Consider the following 13,339-nt stretch of genomic DNA (forward strand, 5'->3'; position numbering starts at 1 on the left):
GTTCATTGGTTGAGAAGAGACACCGATCACCTGTGGAGAGACGCGCGGTTGGTCGAGCGCTGAAAGAGGGCAGGGAGAACTTTAAACACACACACACACGCACGCACGCACGCACGCACACTCAGAGAGTGACAGAATTTATATCCTAATGATACTGTATTTAACACAAAATGACTTCTTTCTTTCTTTTTTATGTTAGGTTCAACATAATACATTATGTTTGTATTTTTTTTTCTTTTCAGAATTTAGGATTATATTATATTATATTATACTATATTATATTATATTATATTATATTATATTATATTATATTATAATATATTATATTATATTATATTATTTTTTATTAAGTAGCTTAACAAAGGTTGTAAATGCTCTAATATATATATATATATATATATATATATATATATATTAGAGCATTTACAACCTATTGGTGCATATAATATATTAATTAATAATATTAATAATGTTCATCGTCTACCTGACTACGTCTTGTATTAATTTTTTTCTAAAAATCCTGTCAAACGTGCACAAACTGACAGTCACCACCATAAGCTACTACTAAATATTGTAGAAACATAATTTTCTGTAAAGTTGCTTTGTAACGATTTGTATTGTAAAAAGCGCTATACAAATAAACTTGAATTGAATTGAATATATATATATATATATATATATATATATATTTATATCATCTTATTTGTTCATGTTAGTTAATGCAATAGGCCTAACTAATGTTAATGATATTGTAAAGTTTTATCAAAATATTTACTCTAGTCTGAAATTTTAAATGAACATTTCAGAAATCATGGACAAAGCTTAATGAACTACTCATGCTCACAGTCTTAGAACAAGCATGAGTGAACTGAGCTCATCAAGGACTTGTCTCAACATGTAGTCAAAACAGTTTATGACTTTCACACCCACAAAGCACTGGTGGCAGGAAATGATCTATAATTTACCCCCTTCAGTCCAGTTCATAGTTGTCTCAGTCTTCGTGGTGGAAAATTTGAATGTTTTAGGTGCGTGTTTGGTGCATCTTGACATTGTGTTTTCAACATATGTGTGTCTGTGTGTGTGTGTGTGTGTGAAGTCCAGTATTGTTGTGATGCAGGATAGCAGTGGTCACGTGATTGTAAGACGCCCTCTAGTGCTCACAGATAGACATGCACAGTGTTTCCACTTCCTCATGAGGATGTTTCATCTGGATGTTTGTTGACATGTTCATTTTAATTCACATTTTAATACAGTTTTAAGAAACAGTTCACCAGAAATAAAAAGATCCGTCATTATTTACTCACCCTCATGTCGACTCAGACTGATTTGATTTATTATTGCGGTTCATGGTGTTTCATTTTCATATAATAAAGTGAAAGAGCACCTGAACCTGTCCAAACATGAGGAAACAGCACTACACAGTATATCGGTGTTGTGAAAGTAACACATGGTCTTTCACAGGGAGAAAAGGTCAAAGAGCAGAAGTGTGACTTCTCAAATCTCCTGTTACATTTACATTTATTAATTTAGCAGCTGCTTTTATCTTAACCAAAAACATAAGCAATTCATTAAGTTCATTCCTAAGTGACCTTTGACCTTGAAACTGTTATACAGGAAGCCAGTGTCTCACATGGAGGCTGGTGTCTTTTGAATGAATTAATAAATGAATAACTCATCAAATAATGGCACACAATGCTCACAAAGAAAAAAAAAGGTCAGAAAACTGCAAGCTGAGCAGCTCATTTCAAGCGCTATAAGTACCAATACAATTGTTTACAAAAGGTTCATTTGTACTTGTTTAACCCCACATTTCCTACCAGACACTGAAATTAAATTCTTGTACTTTCATACTAAGCATGGGAATTCAGAAGCAACCAAAATGTTTATGGTTATTTTATCGCTCATTCTGTTTCATGTACAGGTTTTTTTTTCATTTTTGTAAAGTCATCACCACACATCATTAACAAATATTAAGCTGAGAGCAGGACGGCCCAATGCACAAAACAGCTTTATATGAACATGTATATTAAAGAGCTTTAAATATTTCCTACCTCTAGTCTAAACCCCAGAGAAAAAGAAAACAGTTGCAAAATGAAATAAAATCCATTTATGAGTAGAAGAAAACAGATGTAATGAGGATTATATCTAATATGGTGGGCAAATTAAAATGTATCTGTTTATTTCTCAGTATATAATACGCATAGGAACATTTTCCGCATTTTATCACATATAAATATTATTGCAAAAAGATATATGCATATAAAGAAACATAACTTTGCCAAAATAGTTCTGTCCTACTTATGTAACAGAAAAAAATATAATATATATTTGTTATATTTATAATATAATATTTATCCAACAGAGGGCAGTCACTCCCTATTTTTTTTATTTACTTCATATGTAAACAGTGATAAAGGACATATAATGTTACAATTTTATAGTTTCAAAGCAATAAAAGCATGCCATGAATGCACCAGTGATGACTGTGTCAAGATAAAACTCCCTAAAATGTCAAATAGCAAGTCAAAATATCTCCAGCCTGTATGTTCAATAATGCTTTAGTCTTGTTTCAAGACAAAACTAAGAAAAAACACTGATTATAAACCCAAACTTTGACTTTAAAAATATTCTTAATGTGAAGCTCAGGAGACACAACACAAACTACTGAAAGTTTCACCTGAAGCGTATCTTGATCTCTTTTGAACACTTTTTTGTGTTTGATAGAGCTAGTGTTGAGTTTTAAAGATCTCTGCAGTATTTCTGACATTAAGCCACATTATTTCCATTGATTGCTACTGTCAGAATGTTCTGTGCATCACTTAAAACATGTGTAGCCTTAATAACAGAGCGAGGAAAGTCCTTGAACCGAAGTGAAAATGCAATCCTTCATCTTCTTTTAAGGATGTCAGTTTGAAGGCTTTGGCAGATTCCACATCACATTGTTGTCAACATCATTTGCTTTATCTTTACAAGGATTGAACACTTAAGACACACTTAACATATCTGAATTAGATAAAAGATAGTTAGATAGTTAACTAATAGATAGTTTTTATTTTCAACAGTTTTGGGGTTTGGATTTTTTTATATTAAAAAATATATTTTATGCTCATCAAGGCTGCATTTCTGGATAATAAAAATACATTAAATAATATGATTATATTGTGAAATATTCTAAAAATATAAAACAGCCATTTTCTATTTTAATACATTTTAAAATGTAATTTATTTCTGTGATGGAAAGCTGAATTACTCCATTCTTCATTATCAAATGATCCTTCAGAAATCATACAGTATTATCAGTGTTGAAAACATTGTGCCTCTTTATCTTCTCATGGAAACAGTGATACTTTTTTCATTTTATGATGAATTCATTATATAAAATATGCATATATTCAACATTAGAAATGACCTTACTGTCAATTTGCTCTCAATTCAATGCATCCTTGCTGACTAAAAGTATTAATTCCTTCACATGATCAATCTACAGAGACTCATCCTAATGTAAAAACACAGTCATATGAAAAGAAGCAGGACAGAAAATCTGCAGATCAGACCATTTAAGATTATACTCTCTGCCCATTTGCATTTTAGACTTATGCATGACTTTTCAGTGCTAAAAAACATATATTAAAAATAGAATGGTGAGTTTGTTATCATCTCACATTCATCTGATTAATAAAGGAATGCATGTGGGAGAACAGAGCAGAGGTGCTGACCTGTGCTCTTCTTTTTATAGTGGAGGCTTTAAACTCCTTCGCTGTTCATCATGAGAAGGAGATTAATAATATGCTGAAGATCCTGAATAATTAATATAGCACCATCATATAAGTATGGATGCACATGATTTACCTGTCAGAAAAAGAAAGATTAAAAGGATTAAAAAGGATCATGTGCATTTTTCCTCTATTCATTTTTTTTTCTTGACATCCACTTATGATGCAATTCCTTTCAGTGATCATTCCTCTCTGATCTTTAGAATTAAACAGGTTGTTGATAGCACAGATGAGTGATAGCGCTGTTGGATAAAATAATGGATCCATGCTAACCAGCCAAACCTTCAACTTGCTAAGCAGCGATCTTCTGGCTCTGTGACAAGTCACTGAGCCCTAACCGTGGCCCAGAACCCAGCCATGACCCAGACCTCATTGATATCCGAGACCCAGGAGTAGAGCCTGAGCTGGGGCATCGAGAGGAGGCCCGTGACGCCCGCCGCTGGAGGTTTCGGGAAATTGAGCGGTGTAGGTTCTTGTTGGAGGAACAGGCTGCCATGCTGACCAGCCAAGGATGCTTGAGAGTTTCCTCAGCAGTCATCCGGTGCTCGGGCTCAAGGGTCAGGAGACGATCGATGAAGCTTTTGGCCAATGTAGATACTGATTTCCATGGCTAAAAGAGAGATCGGGAGAGAAAAAGTTTGCCAGTATAATTAAAGTCCATTTATATCCCCCATCCCACAAACTTTCAGACAGTGAAAGGTATTAAAAATAAAATAAAATAAAATAAAATAAACAGTGGAAATGCCATACAATAGGTAAGGTCAAAAATAAAATAAAATAAAATAAAAAAACAAATCAACAGTGAAATGTGCCATACACTAAATAAGGTTCAAAAGTAAAATAAATAAAATAAATCAACAGTGAAATGTTCCACAGTAAATAGTTGTTCAAAAAAAAAAAAGAATAAATAAATGTTTTTCTATCTATCTATCTATCTATCTATCTATCTATCTATCTATCTATCTATCTATCTATCTATCTATCTATCTATCTATCTATCTATCTATCTCTATCTATCTATCTATCTATCTATCTATCTATCTATCTATCTATATATATATATATATGACCTCAGCTGTTTATTGTGTATGTGTATTTAATACATTACATTTCAAATGCGCTGTTAAAACTGAACCCCATTCATTTCTGATATTGGGATCCTTCTAAAGTTTCAGTATGTTTTAATAATACATAATATAAATTTCTTATTGATTTTTTTTTTTATACCTTTAAATAAATAAAAAATAAGATATTTTCAGATTAACACCACTTGTCTGGAGAGAATGTTCTGACAGATATGAGCGTGATTCGGTAATCTTGAAAAGACTCCCAAGTAATGAAAAATCTTTAGCAGAATCCTTATATTGATCTCTGAATCAGTAACTCGGTAAGTTTGTAACTTCGCTCCAGCAAACCCTGCTGCCCACATTTTTCCTGCATGAAATCGATTCATTGCTGGTTTGGCATTCAGTCTGTGTTTAGAACAGCATCAACTCATCTGGTCTGAGAGCTAACACAGCACAGCTATGGCTGTAAATGTCACTGCGTACACATGGAGGCCGGACCGCCGTCTTCTGACCACCAATGACCTGTGCCACCGACGCTTCTGCCTCTTAAGCTGCATTAGATACACAACATGGCATTTCCGCCTCGTCGCCGTTTGAATGTGAGGACATTAGTCAATAAATGTCAGCGGTTCTCAATAGATCTGTGACTCATCGCTAATTTGAAGTTAATAACCATCTCTGGCATAAGAGAAGCACTCAGACGATTTTATTCTATGGTAAAACAGGACGAAAAACAAGAAAAAATGCAAGAGTAAACAATGTGAATTGCAAAAATGTATAAAATATGTGATGTATATTATAAAGTGGATGAGCGACGAACAGGAAAATGGCACATTGTAAACATCCTTAGAACAATACACAAAATTACCTGGAATAATTATTTGGAATGAACTTCCTTTCTTTCTCTCTTTCTTTCTTTCTTTCTTTCTTTCTTTCTTTCTTTCTTTCTTTCTTTCTTTCAAAATAAAATAAAATAAAATAAGATCAAATAAAATAAAATAAAATAAAAATTATATTAATTGAAAAAAATATATAAAAACCTAAATAAATAGCACAATATTTTGTAAATATTAAAACCAATAAATACAATTAAATAACAATAAATAAATAAATAAATAAATACATAAATAAATATTGATTGACTGATTAAAAAATATTTTGAAAAACTAATAAATAGTTAATAAATATTTTGTAAAAATTACAACCAATAATTACATTTAGATAAGAATAAACAAAAAACAAATAAACAAATAAATAAATAGTAAAAAAAAAAAAAAAAAAAATCCTTGCTGAAATATGCGGTAATAGAAGTGGCTAAACTGATAAAGTAGAAATGCAATCAATGCTTTTGTTGAAAAATAATCTTCATCCATTCATCTCTAACAAGGTATTACAAAACAACAGGACAATAAGAATAATAAATATGAATGTGAAAAAAATGTTAGAAAAAGTGTAAATTATCAATGTAATTATCAATAAATTATATATATTTTAAAAATATTATTAATAAATTCATAATTATTGATTAAACACAAAATAATTGTTCTGAATAAGATTAATCTATTTACTGAACATCGGAATAAAACATTAAAATGACTGTAGAAGTTGTGATTTTAACATCCTTTCCCACACATTATTTGCACCGACTGCAAAAGTTGATGATAACTACACTCTGTAGTTCACATGACAATATAGCATGAAGCACATGCAACTGTCTGATTGTAAGGAGTAAGCTAGCTTTCCATTCTGAACACATCTTCTCTCGCTCCCACACATTCAGTAAAGACTATAAATCAGCCATGAAATTGACAATTGCAAGTCGGCTGCTGACGAATAGATTTTAAAGAGCAGGTTTCATTCAAACACACACAGAAACACTTTTAAAAAACAAAAACGTGTGTGAGTTTTACAAGAAAACATTAAAGTACATTAGTTTTGCTGTGGTCTGTATCAAACGAAGTAAAGAATCCAGCAATTACATCAAGAAAAAGAGAGAAATCTGACATCAATAAAACATAGCGAGAGCCAAACGACCATCTCTGGTGTTCTGCGTCCAATCTACCATTCTGAGTCTATCATACCGAGTGATTGTGTATTCATGTGGTTAAATATATATGTATATATCTGCAGAAGTGTGGCTCCATGTGCATGTGTTTAACCTATAAAGGACAGTTGAATCGTTTCTAATTACACACCATAACAGCATCTGAATTCACAGCGAGATGCAGATAAAAAATGAACCCTGAAATTAGGCTTTAATGAAAAAGGTTCAGTCCTTATTTGAAGTTGTTTTAGGTTCTCCAGAGTCTTTAATAAGTGTGTGAATGCAATCTGTGTAGTATTTAATGAGAGAAATCATCAGGTCAAACGAGTGAGATGAAACACATTTGCGCTGAATTATCTCAGGTGTGTTCGGCGCACAGCGTGTCTCCACTGTGAGATGTTGTGATTAACATTAATATATATGAAATACAAGTAGGCAGAGAACTTAAAAATAGAATGCATATTAAAAATCCATAGAAACATTCATCAGAAACCAAGCAGTAAATGAAGATATAGGAATATATATATATATAAATGCATGTACCATAGTCTTGTGTTTTATTTTTTGTCGTTTCAAACATCTAATTTTTGAGTAAAAATGTAATTAACATGATAAAAGCTAAATGCTAATCTGCAAAGTACAAATGTTACAAATATTTTTGTAAATTGTAAATAATATACTGTATAATATATATATATATATATATATATATATATATATATATATATATATATATATATATATATATATATATATATAAAATATTATTTCAGTCTTTCTACATAAAATTTTCATTTTTAATTTATCTCGGGGTTTATATATATATATATATATATATATATATATATATATATATATATATATATATATATATATATATATATATATATATATATATATATATATATATATATATACAATTCTAAAATGGTTTTAAAGTAAATCCTACTCTTTTTTTTAATTACTTGGGTCAGCTTCAAACAGATGCATGGAAAGCTGCACAAAAAAGGAATGAAAACAATAAATACTCAATGCAATTATCCAAATGGGTTAAACGGCCAGACTTTAAGTGTGGTCCTGTGGCTTTATAGCTTCATATCCATGCAAAGGAATGACATCGTAGATATTAACCCACTTATTACAGTCTTGCTCTACAGCTACCAATTATATTGTGACTCAGTAGTCCCAAACCAAAAAATAAAAAATAATAATTCCCACATGTGTCTGATTACTGTCTGTGAGCAGCAGGATTACAAATAGCTTTATAGTTAATGTTCTTTCTCTTCAGGAGAACAGCAATTATTGTTGTACAATTGCACCCATAATTTCACAGCTCTGGGGGTTGGAAGTGATAAAGAAATCTGTGTGTCTGTGTGTGTTTGCAGTTTAAGGGTGATAAAAGCCTTGTGGTGGATCTCCTCTCCCCTCTGATTACCACCTCTCACCTCTCTCACACACACACACACATGCTCACACACACCCTTGAGATGAGGCGAGTGGACGACACATCAGTCAGGTAGCTGCTGGCTGTTTACACAGGTGACCGGATTTCACCTTCCCACACACACAAACTCTGTTTGCCCTTTAATTCACACTCGGCTGGATGTTTCATCAATCTGCTGCAGGTCATTCAAGGCATCTCAGTGCTGGTGGTCTGGTTAGGCCATCACAAGCTTCAATATGATTATTAAAGACTGTATTCAATATAAAAATGAATAAACTACCATTACAGTAGGCCCTAATAATTGCATACGTAAGGAAAAATGTATGAATGCCATTATGGCGTTTGATAACATAAATATATTCTGGTTGAAATCAAAGTTCATCAAGGCTGCATTTATTTGCTCAGAAATACAAAACAGTAATGTTGTGAAATGTTATTACAATTTAAAGTAAGTATTTTAATAATTAAAATAAATATTTGTCTATTTTAATATATTTTAAAATGTAATTTATTCCTGTGAGGCAAAGCTGAATTTTCAGCATCACTACTCCAGTGTTCAGTACTTCAGAAATCATTTTAATATGCTTTCTTGCTGCTCGAGAAACATTTGTTATTATTATCAATGCTAATATTTTTGTATAAACTGTGAAACATTTTTATGTCAGGATTCTCTGATGAAAATTATAGTCTGCTAAAGAAAAGATTTGTGTTTTTACACATGCAAAATATGGTTTGCATCAAGCCTCCAAAATGAAAATGAGGAATAAATTCTTAATATGTTTTTAGGTTTTTGTGACAGGTCTGATTTACCTTTTAGAAAATATGTTCTCACTCAGGCCATCCAAGATGTTGATGAGTATGTTTCTTCATCACAAATGATTTGGAGAAATGTGGCATTGCATCACTGCTCAGTAATGGATCATCTGCAGTGAATGGGTGCCGTCAGAATGAGAGTCCAAACAGCTGATAAAAACATCACAATAGTCCACACCACTCCAGTCCATCAATTAATATTTTCTGAAGTAAAAAGTGGCACATTTTTGCGAAACAAATCCATCTTTTTAAGACGTTCTTAACTTCAAACCTCTGCTTCTGGCACCCATTTACTGCAGAGGATCCATTACAGAGCAAGTGATGCAATGCTACCTTGCTCCAAATCTGATGAAGAAACAAACTCATCTACATCTTGGATGGGTAAATTTAGCACATTTGAATTTTGACTGAACTGTACCTTTAAACTCGCAAATAAAAACGCATATTGTGTGAGGAAAAGCATTGTGACACTCACATCTCCATGGAAACTGTAGCTGCCCCTGAGAATGGCCCTGAAGAGTCGTGGTCGGCTGCTCTGGTCGAAGGGCAGCGAGCCGCTCAGCAGGATATAAGTGATGACTCCCAGCGCCCACATATCCACCGCGCTGCTGCAGGGTCTCCGCGCCAGCATCTCAGGGGCCAGGTACTCTGGCGTGCCGCAGAGCGTCCTCACAGCCCAGTCTTTAGCCTGACCGCTCTTCTCAACATCTACAGAGACGAAATCTGCATCCTGAGTCATAACAGCTGTACCTCCTCTGCTCTGAAATGAAACCGTCGTCTTGTTCTCCCAGCAAGCGAGTCCAAAGTCTGTTATGATCAATCGCGAGTCCTGTCCCGGATGGTAGTACAGCAGGTTTTCGGGTTTGAGGTCCCTGTGGATGACGCCCAGTGTGTGTAGATAGCGCAGCCCGCTGGACACCATCATCAAGGCCTTGGTGGCGTCCCGTTCTCTGAAGGTTCCTCGGGCGATCACGCGCTCCAGGAGCTCTCCTCCCGTGGCCAGCTCCAGAACCAGATAGACACGATGCTGCGTCTCGAACACCTCGGCCAGGCGGATGACATTGCAGTGGTTCACCCGTCGCAGGACCCCGAGCTCTGCCTGACAGGCCTCGTGACCCTCACGACCTTTGACCTCCAGAAGTTTAATGGCGAAGGGTTGGCGTGTGCGTCTGTGCTCAGCACGTACCACGCGGCTGAAGCTACCGCTGCCGATCAGAGCCTTGATGTCATACCTAAAACAGATACGAACTGTTTTTAGTCATATTTTGAATTATTTTATTCATTTTATTTTGCATTTTCATTTTAATTTGTGACAATTTTAATATGTACTTACTATTATAATAACAATACATTATGCATAATTACATGCAAGTAGCCCTAAGAGAAACCCTAATCCTTACCCTAACCATATAGTAAGTATGTGTAATTAATAAATATTACTCAGTACTTAAATGTATAATTACACTGTAACACGGACACCTTAAAATAAAGTGTTACCATTATTTTATTTTTATTTAAATATGTTGATATATTTTTTATTAATTTTTTTAGTACATTAAGTTACAAGGTTATTCATAGCATGTTTTATTGATATTTTAAATGAGTTTTCTTTTTTATTTTATGTAATATTTTGCAATTATTTTGTGTGCTTTTTGTCATTTTTATTTATTTATTTAATTTGTTTATTCATTTATTTTTACATCAAGCTAAACTAATACAATCGAGAATGTTGCTTTGGGAGATATCTGATATAATATATTGAATTGAATTGAATTGAATTTAATTTCATAACCCTAACCCTAACCCTAATTCAATTTCCAGTTAAAGTAACAAGTGTTTTATGCTTTAAGTTTTAGGTGTAGTTATATATTTTATATGTTAAGTTATGGTTTATTTTATTTCAAGTCACAATTTTTTTTTTAATGGTTTTATTTTAGTTAACTTCAGTAACTCTATGCACAGAAGCATCTGCTATTAGAGACTATTTTGTTGCTGTAATTGGATTCATCAAATTAAATAACATCACTTTATTTCATAAATGAGATTTCATTATTACTTTTAGGCTTGGATTAAAAACTGTGAGTGGCACTGGTGGACTAATAAATATAATAAAGCATTTAATTATAGCAGGGATCTGTAATTGACACATCATGTTTGATATTTTAATTCTGCCATCCAGACTGAAATAATAAAGTTTACTGCATTCTTCACAAAGGTTATGTTAGGAATGAAATTCTAGCTTTGTGCTTACTGCATACTTTTGAGAGATATAATAATATTTAACATCTTACAGTTTTTACTGTATTTTTAATCAAATAAATACAGACTTAGTAAAACTTACCTTCTGAAGAAGTTTCAATGGTAGTGTATAAAACAAAACTTTAGCTTAACTTGCAAATGCATACAGAAAATGTACATATTGTGCACAATATAGCATACATTCTTTATACTAGTACTATTTTTGCAGTAAAGCAGATACTATTCTGCAAACAGAACATCAGTACCTCGCTGTGACGCGTGGATCAAACTTTGCACGAAACTTTGCATTAGGATTCGTCATCTGCTCCTCCAGATGAACCGATTCTTTGACTTCTTCTGATATTCCTCTCCGGGAAGCCCTTCTGTCACTTCTCCTCCTCCAAAGCCAAGCCTGTTGTTTCTCTTTACAGTTTTCCTTGTCAGTCTCTTGTTTCTTGAAGTTCACAACAGAGTTGATAAGGCAAAAATATCCATTTTTGGAGGGCTCAGGTAACACTTTTCCAGAGCTAGTTCCCATTATAAACACCTTATAGGGTGAGATGCGTGGTTTTAACCCATACAGATGCTCTTAGATGGGCTGACACTTGCCAGAGTGAATAAACCTTCATAGATCCTCCTAATGGATGCATGACTTTGGGTTGGTTGAAGAGCAGCTGTTGCGCACCTGCACACGACTTCTGCATTTCCAGCACAAGTGCAACAACTCACACCTGAGTGATAGCTGTTTGATCCAAGCCTATTTTAGAGGCCTTTTAACAACACCATCATTGCCCTGTAACAAAACAAAGAAAGCTTGATCAACTATGGAGTTATATTTATATAGCAATGAAAAGGCAGGTTTTTATAGAAATAAATAAATAGATGAGTACATTAAGATAAACTTTGTAAAATGCTGTTTGAGGGCATCATTTTGTCTTGTGAATGTCTGAGAAAAAAAAAAAAAAAAAAACATTTAGATTTTTTTTTTTTTAATTTGAAAACACTAAAAAAGTCAAATCTACTGTATAAATACAAATGACTAAGTTCAGATTTTTTTTAATTTTCAGTAAAAAAAGGGTACCATTTCATGAAAATGACTCTTCATTTTCCTTTCATAACTCTTTATGTATGGTTATTAAGAGAAGAAGGTAAATACAGAACATTAACATTAACGGAATATATTCATAGACAAATAAACACCCAATATATACCATGTAAATTTTAATGGCATTTTTTCCCAATAATCATTAAAATGTAAACGACTGTCTGCGGAAGACTTGACAATTCCCAGTTCATAGACCGGAAGTAGATTACCTAAAACAAATATGAACCCCTTTGAGATACTATAGTTTTTATTCTGAATGTTTTTATTTATAGATTTTCCATTTTCATTTTAATTTCAGTAACATTTTTATCATTTTGTAGCAGTTTGTCATTGTAATAATAAAACAAATAATAAATAAAAAATTGACAATTAATGTCAATATAGTTTTTATTACTTTTTATCTCAGTTTTAGCTATTATGTTACAATGTTATTAATAATATTAGTTTTATTGATATTTGAATTCCTTTTTTTTCCATCAGGCTGTTACCTTGGTAGCTTTCTGATATATTTAAGTTTATTTTTTTGTCAATTTAAAAAAAGAAGTCAGTTTTTACTCCTAGACTGAAAATAGATTAAAAAAAATTATAAAATGTTTGTGTTTATCTCTTTTAGCTTAAAAGTTAAAATAAATAAATAAATGACTTTTCTCCTCAAATTCTTCCATCAAAGCTAAATCTAAGGAATTTTAGCATAAGCTTCAAAGAAAAAGAAGATATTTAAATGCAACATAATTACAAACTTCATTAAGACTCATGCATTATAAAAGAGCAACAAACAAGTAATAAAATCCCAGTCACAAATCACAACACATTAAATCACACTGATTCATCAGAAGGAGCCTGACAATTCTCTAA

The 13,339-nt window shown here is 32.7% G+C and overlaps 1 protein-coding gene across 1 annotated transcript; it reads right to left on the reverse strand.

Moving 5' to 3' along the window:
- Positions 1 to 1,410: 1,410 nt before the first annotated feature.
- Positions 1,411 to 11,966, reverse strand: si:ch211-27e6.1 (serine/threonine-protein kinase H2). The gene is made up of 3 exons (XM_052571487.1): positions 11,646 to 11,966; positions 9,617 to 10,373; positions 1,411 to 4,383 (listed from the first exon to the last, which is right to left on the reverse strand). The coding sequence occupies exons 1-3, from the start codon at positions 11,915 to 11,917 to the stop codon at positions 4,066 to 4,068; spliced, it is 1,347 nt and encodes a 448-aa protein (XP_052427447.1). The 5' UTR covers positions 11,918 to 11,966; the 3' UTR covers positions 1,411 to 4,065.
- Positions 11,967 to 13,339: the final 1,373 nt, after the last annotated feature.

Source organism: Carassius gibelio, chromosome B12, assembly GCF_023724105.1.
Source record: "Carassius gibelio isolate Cgi1373 ecotype wild population from Czech Republic chromosome B12, carGib1.2-hapl.c, whole genome shotgun sequence".
NCBI lineage: Eukaryota > Metazoa > Chordata > Actinopteri > Cypriniformes > Cyprinidae > Carassius > Carassius gibelio.